This window comes from Lepidochelys kempii, chromosome 5 (assembly GCF_965140285.1).
Source record: "Lepidochelys kempii isolate rLepKem1 chromosome 5, rLepKem1.hap1, whole genome shotgun sequence".
Classification (NCBI taxonomy): Eukaryota; Metazoa; Chordata; order Testudines; family Cheloniidae; genus Lepidochelys; species Lepidochelys kempii.
This window is the reverse complement of record NC_136384.1, coordinates 127,195,519-127,219,523: the sequence shown is the minus strand read 5'-3', so window position 1 is coordinate 127,219,523 and position 24,005 is coordinate 127,195,519. Positions and strand designations below refer to the sequence as shown.

At 40.8% G+C, this 24,005-nt stretch overlaps 1 protein-coding gene across 12 annotated transcripts in view; it reads left to right on the top strand.

Moving 5' to 3' along the window:
• The window catches only part of GNE (glucosamine (UDP-N-acetyl)-2-epimerase/N-acetylmannosamine kinase), a 70,286-nt gene that overhangs the window by 18,939 nt on the left and 27,342 nt on the right, over positions 1–24,005 (top strand). For 5 of the 12 annotated variants that reach the window (XM_073345764.2, XM_073345773.2, XM_073345768.2 and 2 more), the window contains 7 exons: positions 5,662–5,864; positions 10,715–11,166; positions 12,866–13,018; positions 13,724–13,936; positions 14,756–14,843; positions 15,424–15,634; positions 18,396–18,525. In XM_073345764.2, the coding sequence (XP_073201865.1) occupies positions 5,662–5,864; positions 10,715–11,166; positions 12,866–13,018; positions 13,724–13,936; positions 14,756–14,843; positions 15,424–15,634; positions 18,396–18,525 (1,450 nt within the window). The other 7 variants (XM_073345769.2, XM_073345771.2, XM_073345770.2 and 4 more) reach the window with 6 other exon arrangements.

Here is a 24,005-nt window from a genome sequence, read left to right as displayed (position 1 = left end):
GGGGTTAGAATTAGCCAGTGGTAGATAGGAGAGCTGCTGCTTATACATTAATATTTAATCCTCTTTTACCTTCACTGCAGTTTGTGTAGAGGAAGTGAAAAGTCTGTGGAATTCGCCAATGGAAGTTAGCATAGCTTCTTTTCATATATATTAATATTTAATCCTTTTTACTTCACTGCAGTTTGCATAGAGGAAAGCGAAAGGTAAGGTTTCCAACTGTATAAATGAGAAAATAGATTTGTCATGCTGGAGACATAATTACATGGATAGCAGTGGTAATCCCTTCCTGACACGGAGGGAAAGTAGAGCTTCTGGTTTGGGGCTCAATTAACCAGATCAGGTCTCTTACCCCATAACTAGTTTGAAGTCTTGAGTTTAAAGCACTGAAACGCCTGAAGGAAACTAGTTCCTGACTGATAGTTTCTTGCAGCCCGCATAGCCAGAGCCCCTACATGTCACATGTGTGGTTTTTCAGGGGAAACTAGGTGCAATTGCTCTATAAAATTCTCAAACTGGAAATGTTTCTGAGAAACAGATTGAGAAAAGTCAGCTAATTGAACTGGCCTGTTGTGTTTTGCTTAAACTTAAAAGGATAGGTTTAAAAATAAATCCTAGATTTGGTAGCCTGTTGTGTTCTAGCTTTTTCCATTACCCTTTTAATAAAAGGAACTGCCTTTATTGCCCAGTAAATGATATAATGTCTACCACTGACAGCCTGTGTTGTAAAAGTTGCTCAGTTCATTTTTATTTTTCTACTTCATGTTTGTTTAAATGTGATAGCTTTTCATATGTGTCTTTGAATGGTCAAACTTCGTAAATACAGAAAACTTTTCCAGCTGCACTTGAAATTGGGCAAGAAGAAATCTAATTCTTAAGACTCTAAAGAATTTCAGAAGGATAGTAAAAGTCTACTTTGAAGGATGGCCTAGTGCTAGCTTATTGCACCAGCTGCCAAATGGAGGGTCAGAGTTTGAATCCCAGGGCCTTTCATTTAGTTAATTAGGGAGTGGTGGTAACATTCTTAACTCTTGTGAGTAGTGCTTTGTGCTACTGACATGGCAGCCCCTAAGCAGTGCTCTAGAGGGTCTGAAATTCCTGCCATTGCATAATTAAGAGAAGGGCTGGTGCTTGTGCCCAGATAGATAGCAGAGATATTTGGTTTGGCAGAAGGAAGCAGTCTTTCAAAAGTGAGCGTGAAATCAGTCCTGCTCTGGTGCAGTGTAATTAAAGGCTCTGTCCTGCCTGGGAACTCACTGCCTGGCTCTTAAAAGGGCCCAACCATAGGGGTAGTAGTATGTGTGGGAGAAGCCACAGAAGGAAGTTAATTGACATACCTGTATAGCTGTACATGCTAAGTTGTTCACCTATTTATCAAAACAGAACAAAAATGTTTTTTAAAATGTATTCTGTTTATTTGATTCAATTGAAGTTGAACAGTCCTGCTTCTGGATCATTCTGGAAAAGTGAAACCTTTTGTTTAACATGTTGTTACACAAAAATGAAACACTGAGAAATATTGTAGGAGATTTTCAGTTCCTAGTTTTCATAACCTGTCAAAAGGACATTATTATAATTTTAAAAGCTGTCCTGTTTCAAGAAGTGTGTTAAAAGTAGCTTTCAGGTAGTGCACCTGCTCCCAAGTTTCCCCTACCTATTTTTGTGTTTTCACAACCACAGGTTTCTATTTCTACAAATTTCAGAGTGGCAGCCGTGTTAGTCTGTATCCGCAAAAAGAAAAGGAGGACTTGTGGCATCTTAGAGACTAACACATTTATTTGAGCATAGTACTCCTTTTCTTTTTATTTCTACAAAGTATGTCTCCTCTGTTGCTGTGTGTAATACCCACACAAACAGCAGGGTAAACTGACCAATGAACTCTTATGAGGAAACAGTGAAACCGAGGCTATGTCTGCACTCCCACTTTTGTTGGTATAACTTATGTCGCTCAAAGGTGTGAAAAAACACCTCTTTGAGCGACACGAGTTACACCAACAGAAGCGCCAGTGTGGTCAGCGCTATATCTGTGACAGAGTGTTTCCCACTGACAAAGCTACTGCTGCTCGTTGGGGGTGGTTTAATTATGTCAAGGGGAGAGCCTACTCCTATCTGCATAGAGCGACTACACAAGAGATCTTACAGCAGCGCAGCTGCATCAGTACAGCTGTGCTGCTGTAAGAGCTCTAGTGTAGACGTGCAAAAATATTTTTCTCTAATCTTTCAAGTATAGTAATCGTAAGTGTTACTTGTAAGAACAGTAACTACAGAAGGTTTTGAAAAGAGGTGTGGCTTTTAAATTGATAGGTTCACTTTTAAAATACAGCCCACATTATTCCACTGAACTGCATGATAGTTTTTTAAAATAATCTTTGATTCATTTCCAAAAAGTGATATAAAAATATCTGATTAAAAAAGAGAATGTGGTGTTCGGACTGTTGTAATATTACTGTAACCTTGATGCATTTTGGCCTATAAAGAGATATGCATTGGCAGTACAGTATTTGGCCACGTTTACAGAGAGCCTCCTCACAGTAACTGAAATCTAAACTCTTCATTCAGGATTTTAGGAAACTGTAGTGACTCAAACTAAAGATGGGAAAAGTTAATGAGGAAGACAGGATGGTCTGCCAGTGAAGATAAACTTTAAAAGGCAGCAACTTCAGATCAAGACATGGCTTTGCTAGAAGCAAGTCTGCTGATCTTAGGAAGAACTCAGTTTCTATGAGTGTTCTGATCTAATTAGCTTGATGTTATACTGTGCGTATTCATGAACTATCAGGGTTGAGTGATCTCAGGACTCAAGTTAACAGAGGCGGGATTTGCTATGGAGCAGTGAGGAAAAGAGGTCTGTGACGCCTCGGGAAGGCATAATAGAAGGAAGCATTTACCTAATATATTAATATGAAGCCACAAAAACTGAGTCACTTCTGTAGGAGGATATAACTTTCTTATTTGACTATTAGTTAGCAGGAGATTGAAACAATGTAAGAGTTTCTGGGGAGGAGGATATTTATTGTGCAATATGCACAATATGACAGACTTCCCAATATTTGTTCTTTGTAGCTTACCTGTTTGGAAATGACAAGTGACCTTTTGACAACAAGAGACTAATGGCGTGTAGGTGGGGGCAGAAAACATTCAGGCCCTGATCCCACAGCCCTTTAACTCCTTGTTAACTTTTCAGGCCCTTGGTAAGCATTTAATTAAATGTACATGCCTGTTACAAGTTGACTCCTTTAAACCACTCATGGCATAGGAGGCCAGGTACACTGTGTGCAGTGATGTGAATTCAAGTATCTTGTGGTAGATTTCTCCTTTTTTGACTTCTAGCGTTATGCCTTTATTTTTCTCCTCTGTGTCAGCACTTCTGCACCAAACTGTGAGCTGGCACCTTTCTCAGCCCTGTTCTACAGACATTCACTGAAGGTTTCCTGCCTCGGGATGCTCAGCCTTTACCTCTCCCCAGAGGCCACTCCTGCCTCCTTTATATCCAGATTGGGGTAACAAGAGTCTTCAGTGGATTTGACTAATACACTGAACCCTTTCCCAGCAGGCTCAACACCTGCTAACAAGGTGAGGGGTGTTAGGAAAACCCTACCAGCCTCTTACAAACTTGTGTGTGAAACTGGAAACTCAGATTTCCCTCACTGAGTTTCCTGTGGATGGCTTTCCCATGGAATGAAAAGAAGTTCAGCCCCTAAACACAACAGAGACCCAAGATCTGACTTCTACATTGTCTTTGGAGGCTCTGGTCCACTCCAGTCTCCACAGCAGTACAGCTCCAACGGAGAATGAAAGGAAAATGCCTGTCACCTTTTGCTCACCCTCATGGATCTGTAGAAGCCCCCTGTGGAGATCCAGTTCCTCAGAATCCCATGGAATGGGGAGTAAGTGTTTCCTTGCCCCAGTCCAGAAGTTCATTGTGTTTTCATCCCCTGATCTATGAAGATCTCTGAACTGAATCCCTGTCAATGAGCTGATACTTAACTGATCTTCCTTTTCTGTTGAAGGGGAGGTTCAGAGTAGGAAAATGAGTGGTACAAAATTTGTCTTGTTTTGTGAAGCTTGTCATTTAAACTCATAAAATACTCCATTACAACATTACACCAATATAAGGAATAATCTGATCATTCTTTTTACTTTGTCTTGTTCGTGAAGCTTGAACATCTGTTTAAAAAAAGATCAGATGTAATGCCAGTTTATTATATACGGGTACATTAAAATTAGGGGACTGTGTCCTGTACTTGCACGTGTGTGTCAGGGGAAATAGGAGAGAACTGAGTATCTAGTAGTAGCTGAAGAGTGATAAGAATTATGATGTTTTAGAGCCTGATTCTGATCCCAAGCTGGTTTTACACTGGTGTAATTGCATTGACTGCAGTGGAATTACTCATAACTTACATCAATGCAAATGAGATCACAATTAGGGTTATAGTTACAAGCCTGATTTAGTGGCAGCCCGTCACTTACATAGTGTTTCTGCATTGCTGATAAAGGAGTTGATGCCTAATTTTTAGGAACTACTTTCTTCTGGTGGTCACATAATGTCTTTGTTAGTGTAGCCCTGGTATCTCCCAACAGTCCTCCCCATAATGGGGTTTTGGGATATGACTGTCACCCAGGAATATTGTGTTAACTTTGCACTTAATCTGATCATTTCAAAGCATTTTGCAGGCTTTTAATTACAGTTGAACCTCACAATGTGTTTGCATCATTATCTCCATTTTAAAGTCAGGTAAACTAAGGCTCAAAGGTGTTAAACCTTACATTTTTCACAAGTGTCCACAACTTTTGGATGCCTCAATTTTTGAATGCCTAACCTGAGACTTTTTGGGCCTGATATTCAACAAAACTGAGCATCCACAGCTCCCATTTTAAGTCAGGATAGCTCCACATCTCTGAAAATCAGACTTTGCATCGCTCGAATTGGGCATCCAAAATTAGTGGATATTTTTGAAAATTTAGGCCTTCGTGACTTTCCTAAGGTTACACAGGAAGTCTGTGTCAGAGCCAGGAATAGAACCCAGGAGTCCTGACATTCAGCCCCTTGCTTCAATCATAGAATATCAGAGTTGGAAGGGACCTTAAGAGATCATCTAGTCCAACCCCCTGCTCAAAGCAGGACCAATCCCCAATTTTTCTTGCCCCAGATCCATATATGGCCCCCTCAAGGACTGAACTCACAACCCTGGGTTTAGCAGGCCAATGCTCAAACCACTGGAGGAGGGATAGCTTAGTGGTTTGAGCATTGGCCTATTTAAACCCAAGGTTGTGAGTTCAATCCTTGAGGGGGTCATTTAGGGATCTGGGGCAAAAATTGGGGATTGGCCCTGCTTTGAGCAGGGGGCTGGACTAGATGACCTCCTGAGGTCCCTTCCAGCCCTGATATTCTATGATTCCAATCACTAAACAACTATTTTCTTTGTGAAAGCACATATGTGCGTGCATTTACACACATACAATCTTAGATTATACCTATAATTGGAAGCATGTTTTTCCCAGCAAGGTACCTGTTATCTAAATGGTAATCTTTTGATCAGTTAGCACTTGTCCAAATTTCCACACTGGAATAGCATAGCATTCTATTACTTGTCTTTCATTATTTAAGCATGCAATTTTATGGCTGTACAGAAAAATACTAATCCTTGCTTTTTGTTGTTTCAGGAACTGTATTTCAAGAATCTTTCAAAACAAAAACAAATCATGGAGAAGAATGGGAACAACCGAAAACTTCGGGTTTGCGTTGCTACTTGCAACCGAGCTGATTATTCAAAATTAGCTCCTATTATGTTTGGCATTAAGGCGGAACCACAATTCTTTGAGCTTGATGTAGTGGTGCTTGGCTCCCATCTGATTGATGACTATGGGTAAGGTGGAAACTTGCATCTCTACCATTTTGTTAGTGGCAAATCCTTTTCAACTTGAGATCCTATATAAAGAATGGTACGTTAGTTATCTCTTAGAGAAGCAGGAAATGTTCATCCTTAGGACTGGATTTTGGGACCCACATATGTTCAACCAAGTATTGTTTCAGATCTGAAACATTAGACCGTGTTATCTATTAACATTCAGTAAAGGGGAAAATGTCCTTGTTAGGCTGATCATTCCTTATAGACTCATAGACTTTGAGGTCAGAAGGGACCATTATGATCATCTAGTCTGACCTCCTGCACAACGCTCTTTCAAATCAATCATGTAATAATACCAAACTTAGTACGTACTTAGCGCCTCCTAACTGAGGATCTGAGTACTTTGGCCAGGTTTTTCCAAGGTGATTGAAAGTCCCTGGGAATTGAGCCCAACTCTCTCAGGCTACGTCTACACTACAGCACTTACACCGATGCCGGTGCCGCTGCACCGATGTGGCTGCACCGCTGTAGAGCTTGTGGTGGTGACATTCTAAGCCGACAGGAGACAGGTCTCCTGTTGGCTTAATAACTCCTTCCTCCACGAGAGGCAGGAGAGCTTTTCCTGCCAGCGTAGCGCTGTCCACACTGGTGCTTAGGTTGGTGCAACTTATGTCACTCAGGGATGTGGATTATTCCACAGAAGTTATAACGAAGTAACCTGCAGTGTAGACAAAGTCGTAGGGCTTGACTACACTTGCAGGTGTAGAGCGCTGGGAGTTAAAGCAGCCTTTGGAGACTGCAGCAGGGAAAACACTGCCATGTGTTTACACTGTCAGCTGCAAGCGCACTTGCGTGGCCACCTTAGGAGCTCTTGCAACGCCACAAAGAGCAGTGCATTGTGGTAGCTATCCCAGTGTGCAAGTGGCTGCAGCGTGCTTTTCAAATGGGGGAAGGGGGGTGGAGTGTGACGTGTGGGAGGGGGGGGAAGAGACTGTGTTTTGGGGGGCAGAGTGTCTGTCAGCGCGCTGTCTTGTAAGTTCAGACAGCAGCAGACCCCCTTCCCCTCGTCTCTCACTCTCACACACTCACAGCAGCAGCGTTCCAAAGTAATGGTTGCTTTGTTCCAGAGCAGATAAGCAGCCAGCTGTCAGAAACAGAGCTTTGAAAGGGGATTTCCGCATGCCTACAGCTGAGTTCAAAACAATGACAAGAGTGGCCACTTCAGGGGATTATGGGACGTTTCTGGAAGCCAGTCACAGCGCAGCAATGCAACATGTGGTCCACACTGACACCTGGGCTTTTCAGCTGGGGTGCAGCAAGCTTTATGCTTCTCGTGGAGGTGGATTACCAGGGGTGCTACAGCTGCAGAGTCCAGGCGCTCTATGTGCCTTGCCATTGTGGATGGGTCGTGAGTTAGGGTGCCCAGGGCTGATTTAATGTGCTCTAACTTGCAAGTGTAGCCAAGCCCTTAGGCTGCTATGAAAATCCAAGCCTGAATAAATATAAATTAATTTAAATTACTCATCTTCCTAGAAGTGATTTGCCTTCTGTTGTAACAAGTAATAGTTATGGTTGCTGTAATATTGTTCTCTATCTTTTCCAGTTTATTCTGAGCATGTTGTATCCCTTTTATCAGTTTCTAAGCTAATAGAGCTAGAGCCATGCAAACACTCTTGAGTACACATCAGTCCTAAATCCCATTTTCAAAAGTTACTTAGGCATGATGGAGACTAAATTCCATCAACTTTCAGTCTGACATAGGCTCCCAGGTGCCTAAACCACATTTGAAAATGGGACTTTGGCTCCCAAGTCACTTAAGTACTTTGGAAATCTTTACCCAAAGTCTGTTAGAAAACAGTAATTTTGTCTGAGAAAGTTAACTTTGTCCAAACAGCCCACATCTATTTCTAATGGCAGTCCCATGTTCTTGTATTCATCTGGTGGCAGGAAGAGCTAATCTGATGGACTGGGCACACTGAGGAGCGAGAGGAGTCTGTAGGGTATATGGCCTTTCCTGCACAACCAATTAGGAAGGCTTCTTCCAAACAAAGACATTCTTGCAGGTTGAAACACTAAAAACTAGGGCTCTCAAACGATTAAAAAAAATCACAATTCATTATAAAATTAAAAAAAAAAGTCGTAATTAATCAGTTTTAATCACACTGTTAAACAATAATAGAATATCAGTTTACATTTATTTTAAATATTTTTGCATGTTTTTCTACATTTTCAAATATACTGATTTCAGTTACAACACAGAATACAAAGTGTACAGTGTTCACTTTATATTATTTCTGATTACAAATATTTGCACTGTATAAAAGATAAACAAAAAATAGTATCTTTCAATTTACCTCTTGCAAGTACTGTAGTGAAATCTCTTTATCATGAAAGTGCAACTTACAAATGTAGAATTTTTGTTTACATAACTGCACTCAAAAATAAAACAATGTAAAACTATAAGTCAGAGCATGAAGGAGCATATGAATGTTTAGCACATCTGGCATGTGAATACCTTGCAACACCAATTACAACAGTGCCATATGAATGCCTGTTCTCACTTTCAGGTGACACTGTAAAAAAGCAGGCACCATTATCCCCCATAAATATAAACAAACTTGTTTATCTCAGAGATTAGCTGAACAAGAAGGAGGACTTGTATGAAGTGAATTGAAAAATACTATTTCTTTTGTTTAATTTTTTTTTATCTACTCCCAGGAAAGTCAGTGGACCTGTTTACACTCTCATTGAAATAAATGAGAGCCTTGCCTTTGATTTCAATGGGAGCATGATCTGAAGCAGCAGACAGTTAGTTAGCAGCAGGCTGCCACTGCAGAGTAAGTCTCAAACAGATTCCCCTTCACAGGGTCACCATCATTCCTGCATTGCTCAAGGTGTAGGGGGACTTTGGGCATTGAACCATGAAAAAGACTGCAGCCACCACAATTGCTGCTGCTGATTGCTAGGTATCAGTGAGGAAGGCACTCACAGAATGTCCTAAAGCTATTGAATATGAGGATGCAGTGGTGAGTGGAGGGTAGTTGTAAACAGAGCCAAAAACATAATGCAGAGGAAACTATTTAAAGTGAGGAGGTTGAAAGACAGTTTTTTGGGAATAGTATCAGCTCTGAACAAATCATGTAGGAGGTCTCTGGCCAAGATTTATCCTGCATGCACTTGCAGTAAGAAGAATTTGGGAGTGGCAAGAGTGGCTCTTTGGAGCTCAACAGAAGAATGATTTCCTCCCCTGCTGAGGCTGAGCTCCTTGCCGTGCTTGTAACCGTTGCTCTGCCACCACTCTTGCCAGCCACAATTTTTAACTTGCAACATGCAAGTGGACAAGTGGATTCACCAAGCGTTAAATCTGTCAAAATCCTACCGGGAAGTTTGCTCCTTTCCACTAAGGAGGGTGAATGGATCAGTTCTCTTAAGGAAAAGAATTAGAACCCTTTTGATTTCTCATCTCTCATTCCAACCAGAGAGTCTGGAACATTTATACGGTCAGGTATAATGAATATGGTATGCAAGTGCATCACTGTACACTTGTAATCAGAACAGCCATCTTTTCTCCTATTCTCCTGCCTCTTGTCCTTCATTCCTATTATAGATTACAAGTGTGTTTGTGCAGGTGATAATGACTCCAACATATCAGAAATACTACGGCTTTCCCATTGTGGGTTTAAGCTGCTATTAGTACTTGTCATCTCAGCAGCATAAAATGAACCCTCTCTCTGAGGCATTGCTGCACCTCCTGCGGCAACTATTCAAGGTCTTATAACGGTCTTCATTTGTTCCTGGACTTAGTTCACTTTCTGTTAGTTTTAATATAATTCCTAACATACTCTAGAAGGCTGAGGAACTGCTTGGTCAGGCAGTAAATTGGAATTCTTATATCAATAGTAGTGGCTCTTCAGCTGAATAGCAATGGGAAAAATACGGTACAAGGGAGAAAAATGCAAACAGCCTTACAGCTGCTCCCCCTAGTGTATATACAATACGCAGGTCTGCATGCTAGCTATCACTGGTCCTGATGCGTGGTAGCCCTCTGGAAGCCTTTCACATGTAATTTAAACTACAGAGATGTGATGGGGAAGTCTGCTAACTAAACTTCCTTTTAAGCCCCCCACACCCTCGAACTCTACTCTGTGGAAGAAGCTCAACCTTTTCCTCTGCTACCCAGCCTGTGTAACAACTTGGTAGAGTTGTGCTAACTAAATATCTGGGGGTGAAGTTTAAAGTAAATAGCTTATGGTTAAAGAGTCTTTACTTTTTCTGGGCTTGTGATATTTAATACAGGCTTTAAAATATGTGAAGTCTAGTAAGTATTTAAAAAAATAGATTCCTAGAAGTCCCATGTGCTTACAGCCTTTGTGTGACTCCTTTTTAAAAATCTGGTTTCTTGGATTACTTCTTTTCTTTTGTAATCTGTAAGGTGCTACTTTAATTGCATGGTGTAGAAAGCAGGTCACTGCTTTCAAACTAGGCTGCTTAAAGTTAGGCACCTAAATCAAAATGGACTGGTTTTCAGAGCTGCTAAGTAGCCACAGTTTCCACTGAGGTCAGTGGGAGCTGTGGGTGCTCAAGCACACTGCAAATCAGGCACATCTATGCTGCTGCACAAGCATAGCATCAAGTACTATCTTAGGCACCCTAGATGGAAAATGTTGGCCTCCGTGAACAAGGATCATTACAAATTTGAAAAGGTGTCTCCCACAGAGGGAGAGAATCTAGCTGCTTCCTCAGAGTTAGTTAATGGGCAAACTGGTAATGAAATGCTTGTGTGCCATTCTTCTGTCATAAGATATGTCAGTGTGAAAGCAAGCAGTATTGCAGTTTCAGCATTTATTTTCTTTCGCTCCTCTCTTCAGTAACACCTACCGTATGATTGAACAAGACGACTTTGACATTCACACGAGATTGCACACCATAGTGAGAGGCGAGGATGAGGCAGCCATGGTGGAGTCGGTAGGCCTTGCATTAGTAAAGCTACCAGATGTTCTCAACCGTCTGAAACCTGACATAGTGATCGTTCATGGGGACAGATTTGATGCTCTGGCACTGGCCACATCTGCAGCTTTGATGAATATTCGGATTCTTCATATTGAAGGCGGGGAAGTCAGTGGGACCATAGATGACTCAATCAGACATGCCATAACCAAACTGGCTCATTTCCATGTGTGTTGCACAAGAAGTGCAGAGCAGCATTTGATATCCATGTGCGAAGATCATGATCGCATCCTCTTGGCTGGCTGTCCCTCATATGACAAGCTTCTCTCCTCCAAAAATAAAGACTATATGAGTGTTATACGTATGTGGATAGGTGTGTATTGCACTTCTGTTCAAAGTTCATAAGATTTCTGTAGCAGGCAGACATGCGTTTTTGTTGGCATTCCCATGAAGATGAGACAGGATTTTATGAAGGGTAAAAGCACATTTTGACAGTGCTATTCTATCCTCTGTCTCCCACCATAGAAAAACATACAGACCCAGTAAACACAGACGTAACTGAAAACCTTAGTATGCTGGTTTTCATAGAATGCTATTCCCTATGTCTTTTCCCCTGCTCTTTTTAAAGCAAAATGCCCATATGCTCTGCCTTTCACACTTTAAGGAAATGTGCATATTATTTTGAGAACAAAAGCTCTTGGTAAATCAAAGGGAGGAAAAACAACATAAAACTTTCAAATGTTATCATACCAAAATAGTCTGTTTCCAGGGCAAGATTAATAACAAGGCCAATTGGTCTGTAGCCTGGAAGACTGAGAAATAGGAGCCCCAACCTCACATATTATTTAACATAATTACATCCCATCAAATATCAGATGTAATGCTTAAATATTCAGGAGCCCCTTCCTCTCTAGAGACCCAAATGTCATATTTTGACTGTGTTGGTTTCTTCAAGAAACTCCTTCATTTCTACAATTTCCATTCTCGTATTTGTAGTCAGGAGAAAGTAACCCTACATGACCAAAAAAAGAGATTGTCTTTAACATCTAAAACCCTATTGCTGAGTCAAAAAACAAGAGTCAAATTTGCTGAGTTCTTTGTTAAAAAATAAATTAGAACTCAGAGCTATTTCTTTGATACACAGAGGTTCAGAATCTTGTTCATATCCTTTATAACCAGACATCAGGGAGCAGGTCTGACCTAATAATGTTAGAGATTGTGCATGGAACTAATTTGAAGAAAATCAAGGGAATTTACATGCTGTACATTGTCTCCTGCGCAGTACAATACAGTAGCATGATCTGTTTCAGAGACTTGTGTTGTATGTCATCTATTTACTTTCAGATCATTCCATAAAAATCAGCATATCTTGTTCGTGTTTGACAGGAAAAATTCTTCAGCCCCTGTCAATTGGGAACTGGGTTCTTGTTAGTTCAATAGTTCAGTCATTTTCAGAATAAAGTAAAGTGAACCTGCTCCTCTTTATAACAAGTGAAGTAAAGTATTTATGGTAGTCACTCTCTCATTTCTTTTAAGCAAATGGTGAAAAATCCATCCCTTGAGGCCCAGAAGACCATCAGGAAACCTGAATAGACAAATGGATTGAAAGGAATACATGATCACAATGAAAATCTCTGTCAGATCTGCCTGTTTGTTGTTGTGCCACAGCCTCAGGGTCAAATTCTGCTCTCATTCACAATAGTGTAAATCCAGAATACATTAATTGGCTTCAACTGAGTTAATCCAGTTTTATGCAGGTGTAACTAGGGGCCTCGGTCTGCGCTCAAAGTACTCTTGTAAAGTTTTAGGACCCAGTATTGCAGTTGACCCTGTGCTGGGGCCTTAGACAATAACAATTGTTCTGAGTCTTTCTTACAGTGATAAACTTCAAACCCATATTCTCCTGTCGCTCCCTTATGTTCTCATGTAGTATTGGAACTAATTGTACTAGAAATCAGATTTTGCTGTCTAGGACTTCAGGAGGTTTTTGTTTCAATGGCTTCAGAATCATTCTCCCACCACAACCACCATGCTGCTAATAAAACAGTCTCTTTTGGGCTCCCTTTAAACAGGTGAAGATGTAAAACCTAGAGATTACATAGTCGCTCTGCAGCACCCTGTGACCACAGATATTAAACATTCCATAAAGATGTTTGAACTAACGTTGGATGCACTCATCTCCTTTAACAAAAGGACACTAGTTCTGTTCCCAAATATTGATGCAGGTGAGTGAAACAGGTACTTTTTATACATGGTTTGGTTTTTGTTTTTGTTTTAAACTGGTGAAGAATTGCCCTCCAGGTTTTCAGAACTCTCTATGGAGTCACTTCACCCTGTGTCTCACTCCTAGACCTCTTAATCCACCTGCATCCATCCTTGTTCACTGCAGCCCTCCCATCTGACTTCCTCTTTCCTCTCTGCATCTTCACTTGTGCTACTTCATCTACCCACATGGAGGTAGCTTAGTGATGTAGGTATAACGTTTGAACTCACTGGAACCATGTGCTGAATGCAGGATCACCTTCGCCCTTCAATCTTCTGAGGAAGATAAAGGGAAAGCATTGCAATTTTGGGGGACAGACAAGCTATTTTGCTAACCCACGGGCTCTAAAATGCTTAAAAATGTAATAGTAATGAACTGTTTCCACATTGGATCTCGGACTCACAGCTGAAACCCTATGCTCAATGACACAGCTGTGAAGAGTCCTGTGGAGGGCTGGTGAGCAAAGAGTGGTTGGGAACATGTACACAGAACGGGTGGGGGCAGTCCTAGGAATACCAGCCTTGCTGCTTTCGCAGTACTTCTGTGTTAACACCAATGACAGCTACTAACATGTAATTACAGTGTATACAGTAGCCCCTTCAGTAGCCACAGTGAAAATTCAACTATCGGTTAACATTTTGTTCTCAATTGTTGGCTTTTTCTACAGGAAGCAAAGAGATGGTTCGGGTGATGAGGAAGAAGGGCATTGAGCATCATCCCAATTTTCGAGCAGTAAAGCATGTTCCATTTGAGCAATTCATCCAGTTAGTGGCACATGCTGGTTGTGTGATTGGTAACAGCAGCTGTGGTGTTCGAGAGGTGGGAGCATTTGGAACCCCTGTCATCAATCTGGGAACACGTCAAATAGGAAGAGAAACAGGTATGTGTTTGCTGCTAAGTTCTCTGCTGAATTAACTTCCTGGGTGTTGGGTACGGTCATGTGGTTGCATCATTACAGAAGCTAAAGTCTGAGTTTAACAAGCATGCCAATTTTATTTTTAATGGACATTATCACAGCAGGGCAATTTTGACCTATCTTATTAACTTCACTGATCTGTTCCTTCTGTCCTGATTATTTTTGTAGTAAAGCTTTTTATCTATAGTCCAACTAAAATAAATATATGAAGTGGCTTCCACCTGCCAGAATAAACCACGGCACGTTTTCTTTATGGGTGCCCGTACATGTGACAGGCATAAAACTATGTACTCTGGTATGATCCTGAAATTTTAATATACACGTACACCACAACCAGCAATAGGTATAAAAAGCAAATGTATAGTTTTTCTTCACAATCACACAAGTGACATAAACAAGTTTACCCTCCTGTTCTCTCTGTTGTTCTTATATGTGGGAATTACACTGGAGTCAATAAGAATTCTGTTCTCTGAGTGCTCTGCAGGCAGAATACTGTACCGTGACAGTTTTGCTATTGACTTCAGTGGGAGCAGGTCCTAACAGAGCAATGTCAGCGTAGCATCTGCATGTACGAAGATGACACATACAGAAGTAGGGGCACTGTGTGCACGTAGGTCATGTTCCTTTTGAGTAGGTGTGAGGTCTTAACACATTTTGCCAGGACACACAAGTAATTGCTTGTCCATTTCAAATTCTGTTCTCTTCTGCCCCAGCCCCCCTCCTCCAATTATTTATCAAGTAGCTGGCATGCACTAGAATGACATTGCATTTTTGATTATCTAGGTGAAAATGTTCTTCATGTTCGTGATGCTGACACACAGGACAAAATACTACAAGCTTTGCATCTCCAGTTTGGAAAACAGTATCCTTGGTAAGTGTTTATATCCACCCACTGCGCTTCAGGGGACCAGAGATAAGTCCCTTAGTACTGGGGTGGAGAATAGACTTCACCATATTTATCCAAGGTTAGCTCACCACTCTAGGAAGAAATAATCATCTTAGATATCTTACTACATACAAAGGAAAGCAGTCTGCGAATCTCAGAATCGTACAGCGTTGGCAGCTTGGAACTCATACAGAAAAGCTCTGCTGCAAATGGCTTGATATTTAGGATTCAGTATCAACATATAGAATTCTTTACAAAAAAAAAACAAATAATGCTGTAACCTTATGGAACATGGTTAAACGAGAGCCCAGGGGAAAAAATGATGGTAATTGCACACTTGTGCTACCTGTAGCTGGATAACGCTCAACCCATTCCTGATTGTTAAAGCATCCAACACATCCTGTGGCACACTCACAGAGACTTGATATGCATTATTGTCGTGGCAGATAACGTTATAGTTATTAGTAACCTTTGAGATGTGAAATATTGTGGCCTTCTATTTTATAAGTGCTTTACAGACTTGCTGTTTTGCTTATACTATAATTAGTGCTTTTTTATATTACAGCTCAAAAATATACGGGGATGGTAATGCTGTTCCAAGAATTCTGAAGTTCCTCAAATCTATCGACCTCAAAAAGCCACTGCAGAAGAAGTTCTGCTTCCCTCCTGTAAAGGAGAACATCTCACAAGATATTGACCATATCCTAGAAACCCAGAGTGCCTTGGCTGTGGATCTAGGCGGAACAAATCTCCGCGTAGCGATAGTCAGTATGAAAGTAAGTACTATACCATGCTTTTATACATGTCTATAAACACCACTGTATTCTATGGGAAAGCACTGCACTGTGGATAATGCAATGCCGCCCTGTCCCAGGGTGAGATCCCACGTGAGCTGATGAAGTGTGCCTGCTGCTGTGTTCCTTTATGGACTGTGCAGCTGGCCAGGTCTGCCGGCCAATGTGGAGCAAGGCAAAGCCATGATCCCACTGGCTCCTTCTGTCTGAGGAGCGATGCGCTCGCGGGGGAATAGACAGGGAGCAGTTCCTGCACTTCCCTGAGCACAGGGACTGCAGTTCAACTTGTGCCTTTATATAGCCCACACACAAGGGGAGAGACTCCTGGTGCCATTTTCCTCACTTCCCACACCACCCCGTCATATGCCTTTGTAATGGACATGCAGAATATCTGAAAAAAAGAAACTAGACTCCAAGGATAATTCACTGAAGAGGAATGGATGGTTCAGGTCATGTGATAGGGAGTTTTTCACCTCTGTCAACAGTGAAAACACAGCTAGGCCAAAAGTTGTTACTTTCTGATGGCTGTTGGATCAACAGTAGGTGATAGTTTTCCATTTGATACCTGAGAACAGGAACCCAGCACTCTAAACCATCATCAGAATAGAAAGTAATTGGCACCCAGGCTGGCATTCTCGGAGAAACCCAGGACTGCGTAAGCCTGGATACTAACCTACCCCTTTCTCTCCTAAAAGTGATTGCTCCAGAACAGGTTAGGGCATGTTGTGGGGCAGTGTGGGGAAAAGTGCACCATCACAGCCTGCATGGTAGATGTTCTGTGAATAAAATACTTCAGTCTCCAGGGCTGTCAGCCCATCATCTTTCACCACCAAAGAATTCATGGAACGTAGAACATTTTTCTTTGGCCTAGAGTTGAACAGCTTATACACAGCTAGCTCATTTAAGTGACTTTTCCCAGAGTGGGTGGAATGCCTCTGGGGCTGGCATGAAGAACTAGCCAGGGAAGCACAAATAGGCCTCTCAGTTGTTTCCCAGAAACTTTAGCATTAATTTAAAAAAAAAAAAAAAAAAGTGCCTAGCTGTTCTGACTGTGAAGAAAACCTTGAAAATGTGATCCAGGCATAACTAATGAAGAGATGTTGGCAAAAAGCCTGAAACAAGAGCTCGGAAGTGTTAACTACCTCATTCAATTGACTGGGTACAACTCAGGTACCAATAATGATCCTTTAAATTTGGTCACACTTGTTAATGATTTCACCACTCAAAGCATCTAACACAGGCGAGAGTGTGTTATAGTGCGAAGATCTACACAGTCTACTCTGATCTACTGTAAGGGTATGTCTAAGCTAAGGAGACCACACTAGCATAGCTAGGTCCCCGTAGCTACAGCGGCATAACCCTATCCTGTGGATGCAGCCTACACAGACAGAATGAGTTTTTCCATTAGTGTCGGAACACCACCTCCCTGAGCGATGGTGGCTACGTCGTAGCACATTTACCCTGGAGTTAGGTTGGCATCACTACAGTGTGCAGGAGTCTGTGGTTTGGTTTGGGGGTTTTTCGCACACCTGGCAGATGTAGCTATGTTGATCTAGCCCTAAATGTAGACCAGGCCTGAGTGACACCCTGTTTTTGAGCATGCATTTAACAACATATGGCAGAGCTGAAGGTGCAGTTGGTTTAATTTCCCTGAAGGGTGGGACTCAGTTGCTGAAAGTTTGGAAACCATTGCTTTCAAAGAGCTTTCAAGATCTTCTGGCAAAACCAGAACAAAGAGATTACCTCTAAAAACTGTCTCTAGTTACTTTTTTTATTTGTTCCTGAAAAAACTAAAACTGGTGGAGGAAACTAAATGAAGATTAAAGGAAAATACAACACCATCATTGATCTAATGCTGACATTTGAGTGCAAACCAGCACTCAAATGTCAGGAAATTCCCAAAGCTGAAGTTGCTTTGGTAACATTAAGGCAGTCACATGGTATATATACAGCATGGTCTATTCCTTTTCCCCTTGTAAACCACAGTGTAACATTCTGTTACCAGAAAATACACAGGATGTGCTTTGTGACAGAGATAACATCACCAGTTCACTTTTGAAATGTATTCACTTCTTAGTGGTTGATCTTGCAAGCTTACCATTACATTAACTTTCTTAACTTTTCCCCCTGCACCCACACATAATGAATGCTTTCATTGTTTTAGGAGTGTTAAGTTATAAAAATCCTCCTCTCCTTCATCCCCCTCCCCCCCACACACACACACATCAGAGATTACATTACTGCAAAAAATGTTTCAAAGACTGATATTCAGAGTCAGCATTGCTGGATAAGAAACAATATTTATAACGAATGCCCTTTATAAGACCAATCCCTGCATCTGTATGTGTCTACTTAAGTTTCCTGTTGCCAGTAAAATAGCAATATTTATGACACCAAACAAACTTTTGTTTTATCATATTTAAAACTAAAAAACACTTCCTTTTTAATCCAGCCATTGATCGTAAAGCTATTTGAGTTGTCCCTTCCTCCCTTTCAGTGCTGGGACAGAGCTAAACCAGATTGCACATGGGTGCAAGGGGCCTCCCCACACAGATAATCTTGCAGGGTCAGGGCCTAAGACTTGTATCTTTTTTTTCTCCCCAGTTGGAAGTAGAGCTGTGGCCCTTTGAAAATATAAAATTGTTTTTAAAGCTGATGGGTCTGTAGTCTAAACAGAAGAGAAGTCATTCATTTTGCAGGGCATTTATATAAGTGGACAAGCCTGACTGTTTTTCCCTCTTAGGGTGAAATAGTAAAGAAATATACCCAGCTCAATCCTAAAACCTATGAGGACAGAATAAAATTGATTCTCAAGATGTGTATGGAGGCTGCATCAGAAGCTGTAAATCTGAACTGTAGAATTTTGGGAGTGGGTAAGTTAATGAATATTGAATTTTTCTTCCAAGACTTTAAACACTAAATGAGATTGTTCCAGTTGTGTTAAAAATTTGATCCCTCGCATTTTCACAGCTTTTATATTGACAGTTTTATTCCTTTATTTAGTGAGTATGATAAGGGATGCTTTTTAAATACGTGTGAAAATGGGGGGCTGAAAACACAGCCTAGAGTCAGCTCTCTCTGAGTAGGAACTGTGAAAGCTATCCACAAAGCTATGCCAATGCACCTCAGTCCCAACCTGCAACACCACAGTATTTCCAGAACTAGTCATTTCATAAGAAGAACTTTTCATTCATGCTGATTTCTGTGGCTTTTGATTCTAGGGCCATGATTCTGAACAGCACTGCCTGACTGGTGTTGCTGAGGAGATACAGCCCTCAGGGTGGTGGGTGGCAAAGGTTGTTTTTTAACCTACCTTGACGCGGGGGGCCCAGCACCAGAATTTGAAGAGCATAAGTTAGAGCAGCCCCTGAAACTGCCATCACTGATGGACACTTCCTACAGTTGCTTGTGGCGAATAACTTGGGTGCCAAGCCCCTTGACTCACCAGAGCAGCATAAAGAGGCCAAAACAAATTCCTGAAGTGATGCTTATGTCTGTAGAGTTGGAAGGCAAAATAGCTTTTCATTTGCTATTTCAATTTCACTGTAGCAGAAACCCATTTTAAATTATTTTGTTTATACTGTAACTGATCCAAGCTTTATTCCTCTTAATGACTGACTAAAAGCTTTGTTCTGAAACATTTATTTTAGTGGAAAGGATTCTGTTTAACCAGAATATTAGAACCTCATTCCATTTTGTCCAAAGACAAGTTTTGCTCTAAAACTGAAATTCTGATTTAAATCACATGGTATAAAAATATTACTGTCAACTCTTGAAAATTCGTATTTGCCATAATGAGCCTGGAAAAACTTCAATGGTGACTACAAAAAAGCAAAAGAAGCAATGTACACGTGTGTGATCCAAATCCCTGAACTGAAGGATTACAAAAAGGCAGTTTATAAATTCTTTATTGCCAGAGAGAACTTTTTTGAGAAAATTCTATCTTAAATTATTATGCTACTACATTAAATAACAGGTTTTAGAGTAGCAGCCGTGTAAGTCTCGAAAGCTTATGCTCAAATAAATTTGTTAGTCTCTAAGGTGCCACAAGTCCTCCTTTTCTTTTTACATTAAATAACAGAATCTTTCAGAATAATGTCAGTGAACAAAAGGTCCTGTTTGACATCCGATGTTTCACTTGGACTAAAAGTTTTCTGTACTTTTTCAGCAGAACAAACAGAGACCAGGAGTAAATTGGTCCAGCACCTCTGCAAGTCTCCTGGCCAAATTCAGCAGTGACTTAAACAGTGGCAAACTTCGGACGTTGAGTGTAAGGTAGTCAGATATTAGGTGTTAGTGACCAAATGGTGCGATTTGCATGGGTGTGGCATTCAGTGGGTGTGCAAGAGCCATGTAACTTACATGCTGAAAGGGAGGAGAGATGTTAGAAACATCTTATAAAAGGGTTAATTTCTCCAGTGCTGTGCGCCTTGTCACCATGCACTCCTGTGCAGTTTGTGTGTCACCTCCTACCAGATCAGAGTGGTATTGTACATTCACTTCATTCAGGTGCAAATGATGACCCAAGGTGCAGGGCAGTGGAAAATCAGACCCAAAGACTGTGGGCCTGATTCTTCTCTTCCACTTGTGTTTGACTCTGTGTGCCTGAGGGGCTGTTTTGTTTTATCTCCTCCTGTTAGTTGCATTTCCTGTTACATTTCCCTTTCCTCCTCCTTGTGCAAATTGTACTCATTTTTGCACACTACTGAATATTAACCCAGTGCAAGCTGCACTGTGTACACCTATTTTTTTGTGATGAGACTTGCACAGCTGCTTATGTCACTGCTGAATTGGACCCAGAATCATAGCTGTAATGCTGAATTTAGTTGACTTGTCATGTGGCTTTTTGTAACTTTTTTTATAGTTATTGGACTGATTTTTCAGAGGTGCTCAACAATCAAACCACATGTTAATTTGTGGAATTTGTAATTCTGGTCTGTGGATTTCTGGACGATACCATTTTTGGAGTGTTCTAATTAATCAAAATCAAATGAACCCTTATAATAATAGAAAGCTGTCCTTTCCCCTTTAATCCTACAACTCTCAGTAGAGGGACCGTTGCAAATGGTAGTGTGGACCCTGATGAAAGTAAGCACTCCAGTGTTTAACAGAATCTTTTGATCTATTTAAACAAACCTGTTGGACCTGATTCTGATGTAACTCCATTGGTTTCTCTGGGTCACTCCTGACTTACATTGGTGAGAGATCAAAATCAGGCCCATTAAACTTTTAACTGGCGATTTAAATAATATCTACCAAAGACCCTATTGTCCTTGCACAAATTAACTATCATAGTGAGTTATCTTTGCTCAATATCTGACTAATGACTTTCTGCTGAACGTTACTTTCCTGTACAATGCATGAATTTATACCCGTGACTTAACTCTTAATCCTTTTATCCAGTAGTTCCTGCTATGTTACATGTGGGAATGGATTCTGCACTGATTTAAAAAATGGATTTTCTGTGCCAAGCAAATCTGTTTTCTGAAGCTATATTCCAGGGTAACCAAATTAACTGGCTAACATAACCCCACCAAAATACCAGCCTTAGTGTGGATTTACAAAACAGGACATCATAAATTAATGCAGGTGCTAAACATCATTACAATTTAACAATATAAAAATAGTTTGCATACTGCGGCTACTTAAAATGTTACTAGCTGTTGAATTCATTGTATGTAACGCTTGGCTGTTTGGGGAGTATGATTACACATTCTGCTGTATGCATTGTACTGTGGTGAAGAAAATATAAGTAGTAGTTTGAAAATTAATGTAGCTTTCAAGCAATATCTTCTGCATATCTGCATGCTGTAACAAGACATGCTCCCTCTAATGTGGTAGTTTTAAATAAGTATTGTTGTTGGCTTTCTACAACACCCAGCGCCAGTCTGTCTCTGCTGGATATGTTGGAAATCAATAATAATCCTGGCCATAAAGTAGGCCTTCTCTCAGCTAAAGCCCTCTTTCATGCATAATGGGGAACATTTATAATTTGGCCATATGACCAAGTTTCAACCAGTTGGATTTGATTTAAAAAACTCACACACCATATATATAGTGGTGGGAACCATGTGATAAATGGATACATGATTCTTTTCCCTACCCCTTTGACTGCATCACCTGCACTCTGCCCACTATTCCAACCCTGGCAGGACTATTTTATTATTTAATTACATTAAAGTCCCAACTAGCCTGCCTAATACAGTCCCCCTCTATTCGACATTGGTGAGGCCTCATCTGGAGTACTGTGTCCAGTTTTGGGCCCCACACTACAAGAAGGATGTGGATAAATTGGAGAGCGTCCAGTGAAGGGCAACAAAAATGATTAGGGGTCTGGAACACATGACTTATGAGGAGAGGCTGAGGGAGCTGGGATTGTTTAGCCTGCAGAAGAGAAGAATGAGGGGGGATTTGATAGCTGCTTTCAACTACCTGAAAGGTGGTTCCAGAGTGGATGGTTCTAGACTATTCTCAGTGGTAGAAGAGGACAGGACAAGGAGTAATGGTCTCAAGTTGCAGTGGGGGAGGTTTAGGTTGGATATTAGGAAAAACTTTTTCACTAGGAGGGTGGTGAAACACTGGAATGCGTTACCTAGGGAGGTGGTAGAATCTCCTTCCTTAGAAGTTTTTAAGGTCAGGCTTGACAAAGCCCTGGCTGGGATGATTTAATTGGGGATTGGTCCTGCTTTGAGCAGGGGGTTGAACTAGATGACTAGAAGGTCCCTTCCAACCCTGATATTCTATGATTCTATGATCAGCGTTAGGGCCCCATTGAACGAGGTGCCATACCTTCCAAACCTTGAGCAGCTCCAAGCAGCTTTTTTTTTTTTTAGTATAACAGAATACCTTTGCAGAGAAATGTTTCCTCCTTCCCTTGACAGAAATGTTGAATTTTTCCCTCAGTTACACTAGTCTAAGGACTGGGGTCATCAGGAAGTATTCAGCTGTGCACCAGTGTTAGGTTCATGATCCAGTACTTTGTAAGGTATCAGAGTGAACAGTGGGAGCTTTATTCCATTAGGAAGATTTTTTTTTTAAAAATCTCCATTTTCCAGTAAGATGTCAGATGTTGAAATCCAGATGCTATGATCTATAGAAGTAAAAATGCAAATTTAAGTAATTTTAGAGGTTTCTGTCTTAATTATAATTATCCAGTCCATCCAAAGTCTGTACAATGTACAGGTAAGGGGTGTGAAATAAGAGGAATAATTTAAAAAAAATTAAGCCTCAAGCACTTCTAAAATCATTTTTCCTAACGTGGCATATTCCAAACCCACGATTAGTGGTATAAACGTTTATTTGCACTTGTTAAGGCTGACCTGTATAACTCATTCTTGTCATTGCCACTCATGAGGAATGCAGCTATTCCAAACTCATGCTGGTAACACCTTTATATCATGCCACACCATCATGTGTTCTCTGTTTAAAAGCAGTGACCAAAATGTTTATACTTGGGTATCTTAAGCTAGGCACCCTAGCATTTATTTAGACACCTCAGTAAGTGGTCCCACTTTTAGAGGTGCTTTGCACTCACGTTCCACTGACTTCAGGAGTTTTCATCTGATGATAACCATTGTCTTCTCAATATAAACTTGACTAATAACTCTTTACTTTGTGTATTGTTCTCCAGGACAAGTCCCATTCAGACGCTTACTTTGATACTTTATTATCCAAGTTCCACTGTTTCTCTTTCTTTCATCCTAAATGTTTATTTAAGTGTTGCCAATTTCAGCAGATTTTACTGATCATAGAATCGTAGGACTGGAAAGGACCTCAAGAGGTTATGTAGTCCAGTCCCCTGCACTCATGGCAGGACTAAGTATTATCTAGACCACCCCTGACAGGGGTTTGTCAAACCTGCTCTTAAAAGTCTCCTATGATGGAGATACCACAACCTCCCTAGGGAATTTATTCCAGTGCTTAACCACCCTGACAGTTAGGAAGTTTTTCCTAATGTCCACCCTAAAACATCTTTGCTGCAATTTAAACCCATTATTTCTGGTCCTATCCTCAGAGGTTAAGGAGAACGATTTTTCTCCCTCCTCCTTGTAACAGCCTTTTATATTCTTGAAAACTGTTATCACATCCTCTCTGTCTTCTTGTCTCCAGACTAAACAAAACTAATTTTTTCAGTCTTCCCTCATAGGTCATGTTTTCTAGACTTCTAATAATTTTTTTTGCTCTTCTCTGGACTTTCTCCATTTTGTCCACATCTTTCCTGAAATGTAGTGGCCAGAACTGGACTTAATACTCCAGTTGAGGCCTAATCAGCACAGAGTAGAGTAAAATAATTTTTTCTCATTTCTTGCTTACAACACTCTCGATGATACATCCCAAAACGATGTTTGCTTTT